Below are 22,524 nucleotides of genomic sequence, written 5' to 3'. Positions count from 1 at the left end.
TTCAGTTAAAGAAATTCAAGCAAAGTAAAAAATGACAGTGATAATAAGTCTTCGGTAGGATGAATGAAGACTCCACAGTGCATTTTCTATAATGTTCAAAATGTACTGCAGACTGCGTCAAATTGCATTTTTCCCCTGAATAGTTATAAAAATCGCTTTGGTTTTCAGGAAAATATATATAGGAAAGAACAACATTTTTATCTTTAATTTGAATATAATGCTGGGGAAATGTAACACCAGCAGAACTAAATTCATTTAGTTTAAAACTGGACTGGGTTGTTGCATTACCACAACTCGATTATAGCAAAATAAGAAGGCAACTAAAATAATTTAACTTATTTTGGAAATAATATCTCTGGTCTATGAATAGATAGATAGATAGATATCTATCTATCTATCTATTCATAGACCAGAGATATTATTTTCAAAATAAGTTAAATTATTAACTTAGTAAACTCATTAATGATGTATCAGAAAATTCTGAATTTTGTATTTTTTGTTTAAAAATAGCATGTGAAAAAGGGGTTTGAAAGGCTTGTATTAAATTTACCACTTTATTCTAATCACGATAAGCTTTGCCTATTTTATGTGATTCTTAAAGCGTTTTAATGATTTACTATTTAACAATAATGGATCCTATAATATTATTTTACATTTTCTTAATATTAATTGTACAACAATGATAGAAAATCAAAACAAAAATATATAAAAAAGATGACTAGTCCCTGTTGTCAACTTATTAAAAAAGTTAACATTTTCAAACACTGAACTGCGCGCTCACCGGCTGACTCAATCCCTCAAATACTCCTGCGCGGGTTAATGACGTCACATCCGACTACTTGTACCTGTCACTACGCGGTACGGAACACCGTTTATACCAGTTAGTGGTCACCACGCGGGAGCACAAATTGGACAGATACCACAGATCGGGTAGCGACAATGCCATACATGTGAGTAGGCGGACAGCGGTCTGCAGGTGTCTCCACTTAAAACACGTAAGCCACACCGATCTTCTATAATGACGCACTTCCGTGCAGTCAGTCAGCAGTGATGATTCGTGCGTTGTTTTTCCTGACATGGCGACTTCCATTGTTTACTGTGCTGTTAGCAACATCCCAGCGAAGTTTAGATCTGTAGATTTGAGAAATTTTTTTAGTCAGCTTATTGAAGGGAGATCATTCATATGTTTCCATTACCGACACCGACCGGAGGAACTCCGGGACCCGACTGCGGATGAGTTCGACCCAGAGTCGGCGTCTTTACCAAATGAGGAGACGTCGGCTGTCACACGGGACCGAATCACGGCGACGAGAAAAAATACCTGCTGCTGTGTGGTGGCACTAGAAGCCAAGCAGGCCGAGCGGTTCATCAAGATGTATGTGGGGACCCAGTGGGTTGATTCGAAAGGAGACTGGCTGGCCAGCCGCTGTGTGATCAAGAGGATCAGGGTTTCGGAGAATCCAGGTAAGCACATTTACTCTTGATATATTCTCATTTCCCGTTAATTCATTGCATCATACTGGCAACCGAGAGATTCGGCTTTGCAACTGGGACTGGGCTTTACTTTTGTATTTTCTGATGTCTCTTGTCTCTCTCGCTTTCCATTGAGACCGCGTGCTTCATGCAGGTGTTACTGTATTTCCCTCTAGGGAACAGACTGCAGAAAAAATAAAATTAGCTCGTTCATTAACTAATTAAGAGGCACAAACTGAATTTAGTGTAAAGCGTGAGAATAATTTAGGATGTCATTTTTCAGATGATTACTCCTCACAAGATTGTGGCGTGTTTGTTAAAAAATAGCACTTCTCACAGGGTGACAAGCTCATAACATTGTCATCTGACATATAGCATCCACATTAAAGTGGCATTCTCCCATAAACGTATGAATTAGCATAAGCCACCCTAATGCAGGGTGTTATGATTGACTTCATGAGGTTAAAATGCATAATAAATAAGATTTTTGAAACTTTAAAATGTGTGCTTCGATTTTAAGGTTTAAAGTCTAAATATTCTTGATTGTAACAGAAATCTGTCATTTTTTTACCTACTGATAGAGGTCCAAGGATGGCTAGTTTCCCAAGTAAAGTATCAAAAATACCATAACAGTCATAATCAGTGACATTGAAATAGTCTAAAAGAATATCCCACATGCTTATGTTTGAAACGTTGTCATTTTTAACATTCTGAGAGGGCTAGGATCACCGGTAAATAATCAGATGTCAAGGGATCAGCAACCTTGAAATAGCATACAATGACATTCCACACACCTATACTACTGATCCCCATTTTTTCAAAGTTTTATGAAATGAAATGAAATGAAGTGACTGACCCCTTGTATCCCATAAGAGAGTAAACCCTTGGGGGTTGGTTGATGTGGCCTGCACAACTTGAAGTCCTCCTGATCATTTCTGCTGAAGACCCCTATTGGGTTAATCTTTATTATAGGTGGGTAATTTCCTGCACAAGATATAGTCCAAAATGGCCTAAAAATGAGGGCTTTAAAGGGGAACAACAAGCACCTCAATGTATTGCATAACTAAACGTAAAGATGCATTGAATCATGTACAGTGATCCCTCCTCGATCGCGGGGGTTGCGTTCCAGAACCCCCCGCGAAAGGTGAAAATCCGTGAAGTAAAAACCATATGTTCATATGGTTATTTTTATATATTTTAATCCCTTATAAACTCTCCCACACTCTTATAAACATTTCCCGCACAGTTATACAGCATAAACCCTTTATATTCTCTTAGATATTAGGTAAGATTCTTACAGTATGTATTATGTAAATTGTGTATGTAAACACACTGTCTATATACAGTAAAACCTAAGTATTATTTTAAAGATACCGAGCGTCTAAAATATCACATATGTTCCAGCCATTATGATAGACAGGCCACCAGCAATAAATACGTACAATGCAAGAAAAATTGTGTACAGTGACACTAAACGTATGTACACGTACTAAGTACTGTACGTAAAAAATTAATTCTGGTTACTCGCCAACAATGACACGACGACTTGTCCGATAACAATGAGTTTAATTTTACTGCACAACAAAGGAGAGCGTTACAGCCCTTCTAAAGGAGCCTCTCCAGGCGACTGTGTAGCACTGCCGTTGTTCTTCTTCTGGCAGTCTTCAATCCAAATCCCTAAAGCAGATTCCATCCAGACTACTGCCTTATTACGTCCACTTACAACTCGTTTTGCGCCCTGGTTAAAAGGACACTGCGGCCGAAGATCTTATATTCTTTTCCTCCTTTTTAATAAAAAGAATCGTGGACTCATTGATGCCGTAATGGCGTCCTACAGCGGTGTAGCTTTTCCCTTCCTTCAACAAATCCAAAACTGTTACCTTCTCAGCAAGCGTTCGCATCTTCCATTGGTGCTTGGGCACGGCCCCTGAAGCAGTAGCAGGAGCAGATCGTTTTGGAGCCATAATGAAGGGCTTGACTATGCACAAAGATAAACACAAAAGAGCACAGAAGTTAACTCTTTACACAGCGAAACACGTTGATGCTGAATGAGCGAGACGAGACTTCCTGGTAAACGCCGCGGAATCGAATTCGGCGTTCCGTCGCTGAGCCAATCAGCACACAGGAACTTAACTGCGTGCTCTGATTGGTTAGCTTCTCAGCCATCCGCCAATAGTGTCCCTTGTGTGAAATCAACTGGGCAAACTAACTTAGAAGCATGTACAGGAAGTAAAAAGACACATTGTCCGCAGAAATCCGTGAAGCAGAAAAAATCGGTGTCTCATACTTAGATATGCTTACATATAAAATCCGAGATAGAGTGAAGCCGCGAAAGTCGAAGCGTGATATAGCGAGGGATTACTGTATACCATGTGGGGTTTTCTCTCGCTGGTGGAAGCACAAGGCAAAAAACCAAAAAAATTGAAGTGATTTCAAATTGTTAATAAGTCATTTTTATGAATGCAACTAATTACATTTAATATTACACAATTAATATTATACAAATTCAAACAATTTTAGACTTCTTGCATTCTTGTAGTGTGAAAATATGTTACAGTTTTTCAGGTAATCAAGGGGTAATAGTGTTAGTGTACCACTGAATCAATGCTTGTTCACCTCAGCAGGATGCTTCTCCTACATAATGGAAACTACAGAGGTGATTATGAAATAAAACAAATTAAGAGTTTGTATGTACTCTCCACTAATGGGTGGGTCTTACCCCATGCCCTCCATTTTTCCTGTGAAGGTTAGGTTCATTGGTAATGCTAAATCGATCCAATGTAACTGAGTGATCCCAGTGGTAGACCGTCGTCCTGTCTTTTGTGATTATCCTGATGGTGATAGATGGTGGTCCCTGAATGGGATTAAGTCCTTTTTAAGCATTTTATTTTTTGTTCTGCCCATCTGATTAAATTAATAAGTTAATCAGTCCAATTTATTTTTTTTTTAGAGTGCAACACTTTTATCTATAAAACCAAAAAGGAGATTCATGCAAGCGTATCCCTGAATAGGAAGTTTACGGAAAGCGATCTGAAAAGACTACCAGAACTCAACCCACCTGCTTTGATGCCGAATGGCAATGTAGGAACTCCAAGTAAAGTGTTCTTGGAGCTTATACAGGCCTGCAGATTGCCTCCAAGCATCATAAAAAAACTTGGATTGAAGTTCCACAAAACGGGGTCAAACAGGAGATACGGCAATGTCCCATTTGAGTACCAAAACACAGAGACCGTTGAACTGGAAGAAACCGTCTACACAGCCAGTGGAGTTGAAATTTCAGAAATGAACAAAGAGTGGACACAGCAAACTCATCAGGTGTCCACGGGCTCCCCAAAGAGTGAAGATTTAGCATCGGCAGGCAGTAAACACAGATCGGATTCCTCAGATGAGGTAAGTATCTCTGCAAATATTCAGTAATTTAATAATAATGTGAATACTTGATTGTTAGAACTTTGATTGGTTATACTAAATGTGTGGGTTTTATTGTTCTTTCTTTGTTCCATCAAAGTGAGGAGCAAAGCATGTTTATTCATTTGTTCACCAAAAAATGACAGAACTCGGCCATCAAATTCCTAAAACGTCGATACATTTTCTTTGACTACATCATGCTAATATAATTAGATGCAAATCTGGTCCATATATTTATACTCGGTGGCCACTTTATTGGGTACAATTCTCTAGTACAGGCCTGGATTCAACAAGGTGCTGGAAAGCATTACTTAAGGATTTGGGTCCATGCTGACTAAATAGCGTCAAGTTGTTTGTTCCAATATTTTAGCCACATTTCACACCATCTCAAGTGGGCCTCTATTGGGTTGAGATCTGACAACTGTGCAGTCTGCCATATCTATGGAAAAAGCTTAAAATGATGGTGCATGCGTTGTGACAGGGCACATTATCCTGCTGGATGTATCCATTGGAAAAATTGATCGTGTCCATCCATATCCATCTGCGTGGTCCGCATCAATGCTTAGGTGCGTTGTGATATTCAAACAACTCTGTTGGTATTAAGTTGCCCACTGTGGGCCAACATAATATTCCCCAGATCATTACAATACCACCACAAGCTTGGGCTGCTTACATGAGGTAAGATGGATCCATGAGTTGATGCTGCTCATCCTGATATTCTGTTTATAACAGCAAAAGTTTAACTTCAACAGACCTGGCTTCATTTTTCCGATGGCATGCTTACTGTAACTGTTAGCTAACAGGAGTAAAACCTGGCATGGTCTTCTGCTTATGTAGTCCATATCTTCTTTCAGGTCCGCCTTGCTGTACGCCAGTGATGTAAAGAGCTGGTAGACTGACCATTTCTGGTCTCTCTGTTAGCTTGAGCATGTCCGGTCATTCTCCTCTGACCTCTTTCATTAACAGGGCATTTTTGTCCACTCCCTGGATATTCTTTGTTTATCCCACTGTTCTCCGAAAAGTCTAGAGAATGTACTGCATGAACATCCTAGGGTGGCAGCAGATTCTAAGAGTCTGGAAGTGTCATATCTGGCACCAGCAATCAGTCTTGAGTATTCTAATGTTTGGTTGAGCATGCTAAATATATTGAGTTTCTTCCACAAGAATGTCTGTTTGGATGGGGAGTAGGCTATTAAAAAGCAGGTGTAGCCAAGAAAGTGGCCACTGGTACATATTAGTGATAGGCCTACTGCTTATAGAAGTGATTATGTGCAGCATTATCCATATTTAGGTCAGACACAGGAGGCTTGCAAGCATGACTAAAATAAAACAAAAAAGTCTAGATAGCTTTCATAAGCATTTTCAGATGGGCATCAAATAGTGTTGAATACATTTGTACTTTACCTAGAACAATAAAAACAAATATACTTATATACAACAATTAATTAAAACTGAGTAATGGAACTCCAGTAACGATATATTAAGTTACAAAAGTGCAAAGCTTAAGTGACCTCACATAAATTAGATGTTTAAAGAGTCTCCCCTGCCCATGTTCAGATCATGTCCTGGACACTCTGGATTTTACATGATACACCAATTCTACAAGCCTTGTGTCCATTGTTTTTTTTTTTCCAGATACAGTCATGGCCGAAATTATCGGCACCCCTGGAATTTTCCCAGAAAATGCACCATTTCTCCCAGAAAATTGTTGTAATTACTAATGCTTTGGTATACACATGTTTATTTCCTTTATGTGCATTGGAACAACATAAAAAACAGAGAAAAAAAAGCCAAATCTGACATCATGTCACACAGAACTCCAAAAATGGGCTGGACAAAATTATTGGCACCTTTTCAAAATTGTGGGTAAATCGTTTTATTTCAAGCATATGACGCTCGTTTGAACTCGTCTGTGGCAAGAAACAGGTGCTGGCAATATAGTAATCACACCTGAAGCCAGTTAAAATGGAGAAAAGTTTACTCAACTTTTGTGTTGTGTGTCTGAGTGTGCCACACTACGCATGGAGAACAGAAAGAAGAGCCGAGAATTGTCTGAGGACTTGAGAACAAAAATTGTGGAAAAATATCAACAATCTCAAAGCTACAAGTCCATCTCCAGAGATCTTCATGTTCCTTTGTCCACTGTGCGCAACATAATCAAGAAGTTCACAACACATAGCACTGTAGCTGTGTGGTGTTATGGGTCCACAGCTCGTGGAGAAAAGGCCATTGATTTTAAATAAATAATCATCGCACCCGAGGCGGCTTCGTGAGGGGCGCGTTAGTGCGAGCAGCTGGGCAGTCGTCGATGTGGGCGTTTCTCACCGTGTGCACAGGTGAGGAACTGCCCACATTCGTGATTGCTCCCGTGGCTAATGCTGCAGCTGTGATGGCCCCTCACGTTTTTAAAAGAAGCGCAAGTCGGTTGGGGAGAAAGAGAGAGAATCGATTGGAGAGAAAGAAACGATCGGAGAGAGAAAGGAAAGGAGAGGACGCAGGTCGGTGAGAGGGAGAGAGCCGCGAAGAGCGAGCGGACGTGCGAGCGAATGAGCGCTCGTGGACAGCTGCATGGAAGCTGGGTGTTAGGCCGACACCCATGTGTTTGTGTTGATGTCGCTCCCGCTGAGCGAGCAGGTAGCGGGAGTGACCAAGGTGAAAGCGACGAGCCGCAGAAGGCCGCAGAAAGGCAGCGGAAGTCGGGAGGCTTGGAGTGGCAGGCCTTGGTGTGAGCGTCCTGGAGACCAAGGAGTCCAAGTCTCGAGGCTGGGATGAGAGCCAAACCGAAGCCAGGGATCGGGAGGTCTCCAGTCTTGCGTGTGTTTGAGGAGGGCAGCTGTAGAGAGCGTCTTGCCTGCTGCTTGGCCCATACGGGATAAGCAGGTGAGACGCTAACAGAAGAGCACCGTATTTGTTGATGGTTTTAAGACTGCTTCCTAAAAAGATTTTAACCTCTCGTTTTTAAGGATTGTTTTTTCTATTTATTGGTTTTACTCCACGTGTTCTTTTTATGGATTATTTATTTAATGAATTTGAAGAACTGCACTATTTATGAACTTTGTTTTTGTTGACTGTTTTAAATAAAAGCACTTTTGCACTTTCTACCTTCCCCTTGCTCAGTAATTTGCCTCCATTGACTAGCTCATTCGGCAACATTATCGACGGTGTTGGGTTCGAGTGCTTCCAATAGCAAAGGGAGTGTGGAGCCAGAACCCACATCGTCACAAGCTGATCTCCCTGGACGTGGACGGAAGAGAAAAATTGATAAAAGACTGCAACAAAGGACAGTCCAAATGGTGGATAAACAGCCTCAATCAACTTCAAAAGATATTCAAGCTGTTCTACAGACTCAGGGTGCAACAGTGTCAGCTCGAACTATCTGTCGACATCTGAACGAAATGAAACGCTATGGCAGGAGAGCCAGGAGGACCCCAGTGCTGACACAGAAAAATAAAAAAGCCAGACTGGAGTTTGCCAAAATGTTCTTCAGGAAGCCAAAATCCTTCTGGGTGAACATCTTGTGGACAGATGAGACCAAGGTAGAGCTTTTTGGTAAAACTCATCATTCTACTGTTTGCAGAAAACAGAATGAGGCCTACGAAGAAAAGAACAACACAGCACCTACAGTCAAACATGGTGGAGGTTCTAAGATGTTTTGGGGAAGTCTTGCTGCCTCTGGCACTGGATGCCTTGACTGTGTGCAAGGCATCATGAAATCTGAAGACTACCAAAAGATATTGGGGCGCAATGTAGGGCGCAGTGTCAGAAAGCTGGGTCTGCGTCAGAGGTCATAGGTGATCCAGCAGGACAATGACCCCAAAAATACAAAGCGCCGGAAAGTTCTGAAGTGGCCAGCAATGAGTCTGATTGAACACTTGTGGAGAGATCTCAAAAGTGCTGTTGGCAGAAGGCGCCCTTCAAATCTGAGAGACTTTGAGCAGTTTGCAAAAGAAGAGTGGTCAGAAATTCCAGTTGAGAGGTGTAACCAGCTTGTTGATGGTTATAGGAAGCGCTTGATTTCAGTTATTTTTTCCAAAGGCCGTGCAACCAAATATTAAGTTGAGGGTGCCAATAATTTTGTCCAGCCCGGTTTTTGAGTTTTGTGTGAAATGATATCAGATTTGACCTTTTTTTCTCTTTTTTTGTGTTGTTCCAATCCACATAAAGGAAATAAACGTGTATACCAAAACATTTGTAATTGCAACAATTTTCTGGGAGAAATAGTGCATTTTCCGGGAAAATTCCAGGGGTGCCGATAATTTTGGCCATGACTGTACATCCTTCCATGTTGGGTTTATTTATTTGTGACTCTAAATTGGTCCTTTGTGAGTGAGTGACTGTGGGTGTGTGCCTGAGGATTAATTGCTGCCTTATACTCAAAGCTGTCAAAATGGGCTCTGGTTCCTGTGTCACTGAACTGGATTAGCAGGTCTGATGATGCATGAATGGACCGGAGATTTCAGTTGATTGACTGTTAACGTAGGAAAAAGAGAAATGATTAGCAGTGATGTGATTGGTGCATTTAGTCTTGGTAAGGGAACCTAATGTGTTAATGTTCTCTGGCTACAGAAAGGGTGGGCAGCGGGCTGCAGTAAATTCACTATTTCTGTATGAGTGTCGGACAGGTTTTGTTGACTTTACTATCACTTTATCTGAACAGGATGATGACACTTGTGAGGAGTGGGAGCGTCACGAGGCTCTTTATGAAGACGTGACAACCCAGGAACGAACAAAAGAAAGGTTGTTTGAGGAGGAAATTGAACTGAAGTGGGAGAAAGGTGGCTCTGGGCTGGTTTTCTATACAGATGCGCAGTATTGGCAAGAGGAGAATGGAGGTACTGTCATCTCTATACTTTCTTTTAATATTTTTATTTGTAATTGAAGATGCAGGAAAAGTATTTATAATCATCCACACTATTTTTCTAATTGTCTTTTTCTATGTTAATAATTTAATAACACATTTAAAGTGAGTAATAATCTAACCTCAGCATTATAGTCGCCTGTTGTCATGAAGCATCTCTTAATAAGGATTTAAGCTGCAAAAGAGGAGTTCACACCGGAGACGACAGGCCACTTAAGGTTAATCAGTAGTACCAGATATTTTATATGGAAAAAGAATTTTAGAAATGCAGGCAAACCTTCGGCCACCAGAGGGAGCTCTGGTGCTACAATCCTATGCTTTTTAAAAGTTTTCCCCAAACCCCAGAAGTGGTCCCATTGGAAATGACTTCTGTTCCCCAGACTGGTGGGGATGAAAGAGGAGAGGCTTCTGAGAGAGTTGGGAGCGCTGAAATTAAAGAGAGTTTGTGGTTTTCTATGAAGGACAATAGGGTAACACACCCCACCTGATAGACAGAGGTGCAAATCTACAGTATGTAGTAAGTCCATGAGAGGAGTTTGTAAGCCTGATGTCCGCAACAGAAAAAAGATGATTCCAGGGCGATGATCATAATACCCTTTTCCAGTCCTTTTCCATCCAACGTCTGTGTTCTTTTGTCCATTTCAATCTTTTTGCTTTATTTGCTCGTTTCAGATAATGCATTTTCTTTGAAACTCAGCCAGCATCCCAGAACTCTCTTTTCACTTTTGCAAATAACACTGATATTTAGTGTGTATTTAAAGAAGTATTCAACTGATCATCTTCTTCTTCTGTGCAGCTGGGAATCGGGACCTTCCCCTTCATTTTCTATCCTGGTCCAATCCTCCTTTCCCAAGACGGCAATAGACATGTCTGTATGAAATCTTCAGTTTTTTGGCAATCTGTCACATGGCTGTTTCATTTTTGAACCAAGAACTGAAATTTCGGAATGCCAGTACCTTGCAACCCAAGTCGACAGTCTGACAGATTTCAACTTGGCTAAATAATTTAACTAAGGATAAGTTAAGGGAGTTGTCCATTAGGACACACCATCTCACTACAGATCTTCCATGCTTCCTCTGAGTCTGAGGTCTCATTGCCTTAATTAGTCTTACTGGTATCTCATTGACTGTGCAGCTTTTGTTGTTTTTCAACTTGCTGATTGCTCTCTCTACTTCTGATTCCAGTTTGCCATCTTTATTGCTTATTTCCTTCAGCTTGATGTCTGTTTTCTTCAGTTCTTCCAGACATCATTACCATATGTGATAATACCTATGTAGAAGTGTTTGATGTGATCAGCCCATCTTTGAGATATCCGATCATCATCTGTAAGAACTTTTTTCCAGTGTGTCTTTGATGGCTCTTATGAGTGGCTTGAAATCTCAGTTCAGGTCCTTAATAGTTCTGTCTTTTGTATCACACTGAAGGTCAGTCTTCTTCCTTTTGTCTGACCTTTCACTTTTGTTAGTTCAGTTTAATCCTTCTTTTGGCTCATTTTTTTTCCACCAGCTTCAGAGTTTTTCTGCTTATCCGTTGCTTTCTTGCTTCTTCCATTGCTGCTGCTGCTGCTTGTCACAGCACCTCTGATCATTTTTCCTCTCTTCCAAACCTAGATTTTCCTTAATTTCCAGATTCTCTTCAGCATATTTTGTCACCATATCTTTTTTTCTGCTGCTTAAAATGACTGCTTTCCTTCCATGCTTTGTGGCCACTGTTCTCTTCAGCTTGATGTTGCATAGCACTAGTAGATGATCAAATGCAATGTCTGCACTTGGAAAGCTTAATCATTCTTGTTACCATCGTACTGAAGTTCTCTTTTATGCGAAGAAGTAAACTGATCATGTGGAAGTCAGCAGATGGCTGGTCAAAGAACATCTTCCACATCTTCCACTTTCCTGTGCCCTGGCACTTGATGTTCATTACATTTAAAGGATTTTGCTTAACACATTCAAGGAGCCACTAGCCCTTTTCATTTCTCTCATCGATTCCATATTTTCCCATTACATCTTCATATCTGGTGCTGTCTTTTCCAGGCCTTGCATCCTGGTCTCCAATAAAGACATTTTTTCTTTTTTGCCTCTTCAGGTATCTTGCACAAGTGTTGTAGTGTCCGCTCATCACTATCACTAGTGTACGCATGCAGAGATTGCCGTTCTCTTCCTTGGGTACCCACTGTATCTGGCTTTCAGCACTCCCTCGTCTATTGGAGCGTGCCACATCGATGCCTGCATTACTCTTTTTCCTAGTGTCATTCCATCTCTAAGTGCATGCTTCTGTCCACCTTATTTTAAGGAAGGTTACTTGCTGTTCCCAAGTCCAGATAAACTCCACTGCCATTAAAAATGTGGGGAAAACCCAACTGTGGTAGTAGAGAGCAAAGACAAAGATACTGTCTCAGTTGTCCGCTGAGTTCATGAGGACCGCACTCCAGCCTTACGGACTAGAGGCTCTAGTGATAAGTGTGCTACAGACCTCCAAAGGAAGAGAGGGGAAAGTAACTGAGAATTGTGGGAAGAAATAGAAAAGGAGGAATTCTTCTTTGAGAATTGAATGTGAAGAAGACACTGTACGACGCTGGAAATTATGATCTACTCAAGAATGAACTGGAGAGATTTAGATATGATGTAATTGGTAATTGTAATATAATAATAATAACCGAGTTGGACCAGGTATGAGTATGCAAGGAGGGGAATGGGTGAAAATGTATTAATGATCAACTTTACTGATTGAGGCCTAATACCAATTAGAAAACCTGCCGAGTTCAGTTTTCTTCATTACTTTACAAATGTATCTCTGCTTTCATTTATCAGATTTTGATGAGGAGACGGCAGATGACTGGGACGTGGATATGAGTGTTTACTATGACAAAGGTATGTGTGTCTTCTACCAGGAAGAAAAATTATATATTTTAATATAAATTTGAAATTAAGTTTTATTTTAGATTTTCAGCTTTATATTGCTATATTTTAATCTGTTTACATATTTTAGTTGCCCAACCCTCACCAGGGATATCAAAATGTGAATCAATGAATGAATTACTGTGGTGGGCTGGCACTCTGCCCAGGGTTTGTTTCCTGCCTTGCACCCTGTGTTGGCTGGGATTGGCTTCAGCAGACCCCCGTGACCCTGTAGTTAGGATATAGTGGGTTGGATGATGGATGGATGGATGAATGAATGAATTATAGATGAGTAGACCAATTTAAAATGTTCTTCAACACATGTAATGTAAGCTTTGAGTGGAAGGAAACATGAACTAAGTGTGATAAACATTTGCTCTAGTATGATGATTTAAGACTTAGATGTTGTTATTTTTTCCTTTCTTTTTTAAGATGGTGGTGACAAGGATGCCAGAGATTACGTACGAATGAGATATGAAAAAAGACTGAGAGATGGGGAAGAGACCGAATCTCTGCAAAGTCTAGGGATTGGAAGCTTTGAGAAATATACAAAGGTACTGTGTCTGCCAAAAAAGTGTAAGAATAGAATTTTTTTATCGTCTTACAACATGCATATGCATAATTTATGTGGTTTTTTTTAAAGACATTATTCCATATACTGTAGGGTAAAAAAAATGGAAAAATAATAAAAACAGTGAACTACTGCCTGCGCTTGGGAAAGCAGATCATAACCTGGTTCTGCTTCAGCCTCAATACAAACCAAGAGTGAGGGCGCTACCTACAACTACACGCTCATTCAGGAAGTGGTCCCCTGAGGCAGAGCAGGCTCTGAGAGACTGCTTTGGAACTACAGACTGGGATATATTGCTGAGATCACATAGTGAGAACATTGAAGAGGCTGTTGAATGCACAACTGATTACATCAACTTCTGTATGGACATTGTAGTTCCAGTAAGAACAGTACGCTGCTATGCTAACAACAAGCCATGGATTACAAGTGACATCAAGGGCCTTTTGAACCAGAAGAAAAGGGCTTTTAAAGGTGGTGATAAGCATGAGCTGAAGTGCGTGCAGAAGGAACTCCGAGTCCAGCTCAGGGCGAAAGAGCAGTACAGGAGAAAGCTGGAGCAGAAGTTGCAGAAAAACAGTATGAAGGAAGTGTGGGATGGGATGAAGATTATCACTGGCTGCAGCTCAAAGCGGGTGCCGCAATCGAGACAGACGTGGAGAGAGCAAACCAAATGAACAACTTCTTTAATAGGTTTGATCACAGTAACCCACTCTCACCTCGGAGTACTGCATCCTCCAACCATCCTTCTGCTGATACCAGCATAGGTGAGACATCCCCACCCACAATTACAGCAGCCCAGGTGAGCAGAGAGCTGAAAAGACTTTGTGCCAGCAAAGCAGTGGGTCCAGATGGTGTATCGCCACGATTGCTGAAGGCCTGTGCGTTGGAACTGGGGAGTCCTCTACAGCGCATCTTCAACCTGAGCCTGGAACAGGGAGAGTCCCAGGCTTTGGAAAACATCTTGTATCACTCCTGTCCCAAAGGTATCACGCCCTAGTGAGCTGAATGACTTCCGCCTGTTGCTCTGACGCCACATCTGATGAAGACCATGGAGCGGCTGCTGCTTCACCACCTGAGGCCACACGTCCGCCACGCCCTCGAACCTCTGCAGTTCGCATACCAGGAGAAGGTGGGAGCGGAGGATGCCATCATCTATATGCTTCATCGATCCCTCTCCCACCTGGACAGAGGCAGTGGTTCTGTAAGAATTATGTTTTTGGACTTCTCTAGCGCCTTCAACACCATCCAACCTCTGCTCCTTAGGGATAAGCTGACTGAGATGGGAGTAGATTCACACCTTGTGGCATGGATTGTGGACTATCTTACAGACAGACCTCAATATGTGCGTCTTGGGAACTGCAGGTCTGACATTGTGTGCAGCAATACAGGGCGCCGCAGGGGACTGTACTTTCTCCGGTCCTGTTCAGTCTATATACATCAGACTTCCAATATGACTCGGAGTCCTGCCACGTGCAAAAGTTCGCTGATGACACTGCTATTGTGGGCTGCATCAGGAGTGGGCAGGAGGAGGAGTACAGAAAGCTAATCAAAGACTTTGTTAATTGGTGTGACTCAAACCACTTACACCTTAACACCAGCAAGACCAAGGAGCTGGTAGTGGATTTTAGGAGGCCCAGGCCCCTCATGGACCCTGTGATCATCAGAGGTGACTGTGCAGAGGGTGCATAACTATAAATATCTGGGAGTGCAGCTGGATGACAAATTGGACTGGACTGCCAATACTGATGCTCTATGTAAGAAAGCTCAGAGCAGAATATACTTTCTGAGAAGGTTGGCATCCTTCAACATCTGCAGTAAGATGCATGCAAGAAGGGAGCGGCCGTGTCTTTTTGGGGTGCATTCAGCCCCCCTCTTCACAATGGCATGTAGCGCTTCTGGCGAGCAAAGTGAGCAGGGGGCAAAGCCCCCTGGTACAAAATATTATTAACCTATATTTTGAATTAGACTATACCAGATAAAACTGCACAATTACATGCAAACTGAAAAAGCTTGTGAAGAAAGAAAAGTGAAAGATGTAAGTTTCCAGATGTGCAGAGCTGATAGACAGAGGGACTTGTGCACAGTGACTGTCATGGCTGACAAAGGTGCATCTACTAAAAACTGACTTGAAGGGGCTGAAGATGTATTTTGCGTTTTAGATTTATAATTTATTTAGACCACTTTGCAGAGATATGTTTTCATTTTGACATTAAAGAGTCTTTTTCTGTCGACCAATAGCAAACAAAAGCCAAACTAAATCCAGTGTGATTCAGCGTCGTATAACAATACAATGTGAAAACGTACCATGGAGCGAATGCTTTCTGTAGACACTGCATCTGATCTCAGCATTTGTAACACTTTCAAAAGACCAGCATGTCCAAATTAATGGCAGCTTTGACAGGTAGTGGCGTATATTTACGAACAGTGTGATATAAAGTAAGAAAGTGTTTGCATTTTCCTGCCCTTGACATTTTTACATTTTCCCTGATACCAGTTACAGATGTAATTGTTCCTAGCCTTTCTCAGTCATGTCTGCCGATAATTCCTGAAATTCGATTTTATTACTGTAACATTCATCTCATTTTGTCTGCAGACATATCTTACTTTCCCATAAATCAAATTAAATATGCCACCTCTGTTTAGTTCCAGCAACCATAATAATAATGCATTATTAATCAGTTTTCATCCATTGCACGTCAAAGGTCTGCAACTGGGTCCATCATTTGCAAAGAGGCATCCGATTCAATGCTTCATGTCAAGATGAGGATGAACAGCTTGATTTAAACAATAGTGACACCGAGGGGAGAACGGGGAGGACTTGGTAACAGCCAATCAGAAAGATTCCTGCTGCCGTAAAAAAAAAAAGGCAATATGTGCTGCCTTCCCAGTGGCTCTAATAACTCAATGATGAAAACGCCTTAAGGGGGTCTCTTTAATATTAGCAGGTATACCATTTCAGGATTTTCAAGCCCGGTAGCCAAAGTCAGTCAGGATAGACCGGGTTGGAAAATTACTGCCTAACACAGGGTCACAGGGGGGGGTCTGCTGGAACCAATCCCAGCCAACACAGGGCACAAGGCAGGAACAAATCCCTGGGCAGGGTGCCAGCTCGCCACAGACCACACACACACCAAACACACACTAGGGACACCTAACCTAACACGTACCTAACCTGCATGTCTTTGGACTGTAGAAGGAAACCCACGCAGACACATGGAGAACATGCAAACTCCATGCAGGGAGGACCCGGGAAGCAAACCCAGGTCTCCTAACTGCGAGGCAGCAGCGCTACCACTGTGCCACCATGCCGCCCCGGTAGCTAAAGTCTCTGTGTGAAGTCCTGCAGTGTGTTTGTAGTTGTTACGCCATTGTCTTAGCAGTGATCAGCCTCAGTTGGGAATTTCTGGATTAGCCTAATTCAGGTGCCAATGGGGAAATAAAAACACGTTTAACTTACGAGTCCAGCTAGCACCCAATATCTGCAGCCAGACTTCAGTATTTTGGTGCCCCTAAGCTGGTGCATCTTTTTGGAAAGTACTTTTAAATGAATTACTATTTTTTTCATCAGAGTGGCATAACTTAAATAGTTAAATTGCGTGTAATTTACAAATAAAAAAAGTGGCTTACAGTGGTGGTCAGTGGGGCACCACAAATTTGATGTTGGATAACTGACATCAGAAATACAGAAGCTCTCCTTTGTATGTTTTTCATTTTTCTCTTCTGTATATCCCACCAGCAATGAATCTGAACAGCGCTGTTAGGCTGTTGTAATTGTAGAATGTTCGTCCGTCCATCCATCCATTTTCAAATGCGCGTTTCCTGAGTAGGGTAGTAGGGTAGCTGGAGCCTATCGTATACAAAAATCTTACTTTAAAACATTTACAAAAACCAAATCGTGCAGATTACACTTCAAACATGATGGTTTTGATTTTACAGTACCTCATCTGATTTTGTGTTTCTTTCTGTAGGGTATTGGAAGGAGGCTGATGGAGAAGCAGGGCTGGAAAGAGGGCTGTGGACTGGGTCACAGCCAGCCTGGCATAACGGAGGCTCTTGAAAATGATGGGCAGCATCCCAGGTGCAAGAGGGGGTTAGGGTAGGTTTTACTGTTTTGTTCAGATTTGTTCATTTTACATTCAAATTTTCACAAGCAGTGAATAGCACAGATAACAGTTTGTAGGCCTGCTTATTATATTTTTTTTTTTTTTTTTACAAAATGAGAATTTTTATTGTAAAAATATACTTTTGTAATCTTTTAAGGAGCAGAAGACATTTTGAAATATGTTGTACACAGGAGCATCAGATATTTGATAAATGAGAGGTGGACATTCAGTCCAACAAGCTCATTTATTTAGCTAACCGCTACGCCGTTCTAATGTCACATCCAGACACTTCTTAAACATCGTCAAGGTTTCTGCTTGAATTCCATGTCTCGTTAGTTTTGTTCCAGATTCCCACAATTCATTGCGTAAAGAAGTGCTTCCTGGCTTCAGATCTAATTGCACAATGTGTTTATTTTCTCTGGTGTCCTTGATGATGGGATTCACCGATAAGCTGAAAGAATTTTGCTGGATCTACTTTATCGATCGCTCGATGAAGTCCCCACGGAGTCTTCTCTGTTTGAGACTAAGCAAGTTTAATTCTCGAGACTGGCCTAGTACAACATGGCCTTCGTGTGATGATGTGGGTTCTGCTCCATGCTCCCTCAGCAGTTTGGGAGTCCTTGAACCCAACACCGTTGGTAATGTCACCGATGAGCTAGACAGTGAGGCAATAACACCGCAAAACGTGCAAAAGTGTCAAAACAAAAACAAAATGTTCAAATAAAGTGCAGTGGTTTTCAAAGTCTTCATCAAATAAATAATCCATTAAAACAGAGACAATCGTGGAGGTTAAAAAAAATACAAAAACAATCCTTTAAAACGAGGTTAAAACGTTCATCAGGAAGCAGGCTTTTCAAACACATAAAGCCCGGTGTCTTCAGCTACCATGGCGACTCCCCGCTACACCCATCTGGGCTGCTCAACAAGAGAGTCGCCTACCTGCAGGAACAGCTGCCCTTCACTCAGGTCTGGTAGCCCTCCGCTCCTTGGCTAGGTCGGGCTCCCAACCGGACCAAGACTTGGACAATTTTCCCAGCGGCCAAGGCGCTCACGCCAGGACTGCACCAGCCCAAAGCCTCATGGACTCCCACTCCTATCGACGGCCAAATCGACTCCTCTACCGGTCACTCCAGCTACTTAATCACTCAGTTGGTGCGACCGCTGCCTTCAGCTTTACTGAATGTTCGCCAAACACTCCCCTCTGTGGGCTCTCTTCCCAGCCGCCTGCTTTCTCCCATGTGAGCCTTCTCTCTCTCTCTTGCTCGCTCGCTCTTCCGTACCAACACTCGTGCTCTCTCTCACACTCACTCACTCACTTCCTGCTTTCTTCAGCAACCTCCGTCTCTTTCTCTTTCCGTACACCGTCCTCCCTAACTGACTTGCGCTTCTCTATATATGCAGAGAGGACATATTAGCTGTGTGGTGATTATTTAAATAACTAAAACTGCTGGCCTTTGCTGAGCGAGCTGTGGACCCATAACACCACACTGCGGTCCTGGGATGCACTTGGTTGCTCTCCCTTGCACATCTTCAAGTGCTGCTATGTCTTTTCTTGTAGCGTGGTGACCAGAATTACACGCAGTCCTCCAGATGTGGGCTCACTAGTGGATGATACAGTAAAGCATTATGCTCCTTGGTTTATATTTAACAATTTTTATGATATGACGTTTGAATTCCTTCTGCTCATTGCTTTGATGATAAAAATGTTATGTCAACACGAACCCCTAAATCCTTTTCAGAAGTTGTTTCCTGTCGGTCATTGTCTCCCCCTTTGTATTTATAATTGAGATTCCTTTTCCCACACAAAGCACTTTTCTAGATTATTTGTTTAAAGTTTATTTGGGGGAAATCCTCTTAAAACGTCTTCTATAAATTGGATGCTTTCCTCCTTGACTAATCAAATCAAGTTTTTTTTTCTCCTTTGTGTAGACTTTCTTGCAGTCTGAATTTAAAACCGGATTCTACTTTACTTCACTCTCAGACTCTTTAATTCCTTGTTTGATGCACAGTGAGACCAGTAAAAGTGAAGTCTTACATTTAATCGGACACTTTTTGCTGATGCAGCTATACCTGTAGTACTAGCTTCAAACCATATTGCGATTTATTTTGCTTCTGTTTTTATGAAATGATTGTATTTTATTGTTTGTGTGTTCATTTTTTGTGAATTCAGATCATAAGTGCAACTTGGTAAATATTTTTAAAAAAGTTCTATTTTGGATTTTACAGATATCATGGAGAGAAGCTTAACACCTTTGTTAAAACGAAAAAAAGGCCTTGTGATTCTGGTGTTCGAATTTCAACTATTTACGATGAGCCAGAAGACGGTGACAAAGGTGATTTATTACTTCGGCGTCAGCCTGCAACCAGCATGAAGTATCGGCAAAACTGGGTGCCTAAATGTAAGAGCAGCAGCTCTAAACAGAATTAGATGGGACTCTGTGGCGTGATTCTTTACTTTATTTGTATTGATATTAACAAGATACAGTATGCCATCTATTTTTATATGTTATTTAAATATTTTGAGAGTGTATGTATTCTTGTGACAGCGGGAGAGTACAAAATAAAACCGAATGGGAATAAATAAACACTCTACTGCTTGTCCGCTCTCCCTCCACACACTTCAAACCCCTGTCTTCTTGGTGGGGTTGCAGACCCTCTCAAGCACTCGCTTTCTACCTCCTCTCGTTATTTCTCTGCCTGTCTTACCCTGACGTCTCGTAATCCTGCCAACAGATTGTTTACCCGCTCCCACCACCTGAATTGGCAGCCATTGCCTTTAAACTACTCCCGGGATTGGTCAGGAGAGGAGCACCATGTGAATGTCCTGGAGCCTCGGTCTAACTGATCCCCGACTCCTTATTAGAGGGTCAAACGCACATGGTAGCTGCCTGACAGCCTTGTCCCTCGTAATACAATGTTGGGGCCTTTATGTGGAGTTTGGTACACCATGTTAATTCCTAAGGGGAAACTATTGTCCCCAAAAGGATACCATTGTCAAACATAGTTCACAGACAGTTCTTCATGCAGTTTGTTTGTCACCCATAGCTTCTTTCTATGCCGAAGAAGAAATGACATGTGAATCTGTCGTGCCATCACCAGCAGCAGCAGCACACTCTCGTCCCTCTGCTAGGGCCTGGCATTATACTGTCGCATTATATATCAAGGACATTGACTAATTAAAATGTCATCTTAAATTTGTTTCTTGTTGGAAATACCAAAGTGAGACAATCCCTTTATATTTTTATAAAGCTATATTTTTTTTTGTAAATGTTTGTACATATTGTACTTGATTAATTGCTGTATATTACAGTTTGTTGTGATAATGTTACTTTTAAAAGTATTGTTTTATAAATAAAATATTTATATAATATATACAGGACATATCTCCTTTCATGTTTTATTTGGCATATTTCCTTGCTTATGGTTATGTTGCTTGTTAGAAATCATCTATCCATCCATCCATTAACCAACCCGCTATATCCTAACTACAGGTTTACGGGGGTCTGCTGGTGCCAATCCCAGCCAACACAGGGCACAAGGCAGGAAACAAACCCCAGGCAGGGTGCCAGCCCACCGCATGTTAGAAATCATTATAAACTAAATAACTGTGTAACAAGTGTAAACCTCTTAAATCTGATTCCTGCTCTAGTCTCAAATTGAGGTGGATTGCTTCATTTAAAACTACAGTAGCACCCCAATTATCTGAGGTAATTGGGACCCGAATGTAAATAATTATTATTATTATTATTATTATTACTAGCCTTCCCAGATGAGGCTCACTCCCTGGTAGCCTGACTACCATTGGCCTACAATGGGTTAAATGGGCTTTGGTTTCAAAAGTTAAAAAAGCATAGATAAAAAGTCTCAAAATATAATCAAAATGCCTCCACAAAGGAGAGGATTACCATAAACCCCTGACTTGTAGAGAGATACATGACAATGATCTTCATAAAAGAAGATTTATTAACAAAAATAAGAATACATAACAGTACAGGTATGCTCATAAGATCAAAAAAGAGGCTGAAGGAGTGACCAAGAAGGCAATCTGAAAGCAAACAAGTCTGAAATCCTTTGAAAGAAGAAAAAAGAGACAAACAAAAAAGAAAGTCTAAAGACAGTAGCAAAACTTACAAAGACACTGCAGCAAAGTACATTCCACCAGCAAAACACAAGGAAAATTAAAACAAAGAAAGAACACATGAATATTCATAAACATAACAAAAACAATCATAAACATAAATGATAAGTGAACACAACAATATAACATAAAGAATCACATTGTAAGAGACTAAACAAAGGAAAAGATTTGGGGAAGCCACCCCATGCACTTGAATAACCGCAAGCAAATATGAACACCACGAGTAATCTCAATAGGCTGAGTCCAGAATAGAACTTAATGGTATCTTATAGAGGAATGGCAGGAATGGTGTGTTTTGGGGTAGGACACAGAAGTGAGGTCAGTACTGGAGGCTGAACTGAGGGAATCAGGAGGACTTTTCTGCTGAGGGGCTGCAGAGGAAGAGGACGAGGCATTAGTGCTTATCGTCCACCCCTGTTCCGTCTTATATGCTTTAGGTAAGCCCCATGACTGTTTCCCATGCACATGTGTGTGTGTGTGTGTGTGTGAGTTTATTTAATCCAAACTGAAAAATGAACTCGAAAGACAAGGAATGGGAATACAAACATAAGCCAGGGAAGGAACCCTGGCTAAAACATCACACAGCCGAGGTGTGTATCATATCCAACTCAAGAACCTAAGGCCACATCTCTGCTGTTTGCAGATGATGATGTTGTCTTGGCCTCTTCTGTAATCTGTGCTGTGCACTGGAACAGTATGAAGATGAAGATGACGATGAGGTGGCTGGCATGAGAACCACCATTTCGAAATTTGAGCTCTTCACAGCAGCTTGTACTTTCCAGGCAAGCGGTGAGCAGCTGCCCCAAGTGGACAAGCTGTAGTACTGCAGTGTGTGGTTCACAAGTGAAGGCACCGTAGACCTGATCACAAAGAGCTATCAAGAGCAGCAGCAGAATGCTTTGTGATGTTTTACATGATGGTAGAAAGGGAGTGCAAGCTCTTGGAAGAAGATTGCAGTTTTCTATTTGCCTCACATTCTCCAACCACACCCATGGTCTTGTGCCGTGTGTAGTGACCTAAGAAACAAGTACAAGAGGATGAGATGAGCTGTTTATGCAGGGCTTCTGGGTTTATTTTCT

General features: G+C 41.5%; 1 protein-coding gene across 1 annotated transcript; it reads left to right on the top strand.

Annotated features, from left to right (window-relative positions):
- Positions 1 to 828: 828 nt before the first annotated feature.
- Positions 829 to 20,570, top strand: gpatch3 (G patch domain containing 3). The gene is made up of 7 exons (XM_039739742.1): positions 829 to 1,464; positions 4,424 to 4,863; positions 9,539 to 9,713; positions 12,547 to 12,606; positions 13,066 to 13,187; positions 17,173 to 17,300; positions 19,534 to 20,570. Exons 1-7 carry the CDS (start codon positions 1,077 to 1,079, stop codon positions 19,733 to 19,735), a joined length of 1,515 nt encoding a protein of 504 aa, XP_039595676.1. The 5' UTR covers positions 829 to 1,076; the 3' UTR covers positions 19,736 to 20,570.
- The last annotated feature ends 1,954 nt before the right edge of the window (positions 20,571 to 22,524 follow it).

Source organism: Polypterus senegalus, chromosome 17 (assembly GCF_016835505.1).
Source record: "Polypterus senegalus isolate Bchr_013 chromosome 17, ASM1683550v1, whole genome shotgun sequence".
Lineage (NCBI taxonomy): Eukaryota > Metazoa > Chordata > Cladistia > Polypteriformes > Polypteridae > Polypterus > Polypterus senegalus.
Note: the sequence above shows the minus strand (reverse complement) of the source record. Positions and strands in the feature narration are given on the sequence as shown.

What these genes read in the sequence shown, in the direction of transcription:
- gpatch3 (XM_039739742.1), top strand. Translation starts at nt 1,077, where the DNA reads ATGGCGACTTCCATTGTTTACTGTGCTGTTAGCAACATCCCAGCGAAG. An exon ending in TTGGCAAGAGGAGAATGGAG is followed by an intron (nt 9,714 to 12,546) that starts GTACTGTCATCT and finishes TTCATTTATCAG; the next exon opens with ATTTTGATGAGGAGACGGCA. An exon ending in AGGTGCAAGAGGGGGTTAGG is followed by an intron (nt 17,301 to 19,533) that starts GTAGGTTTTACT and finishes TGGATTTTACAG; the next exon opens with ATATCATGGAGAGAAGCTTA.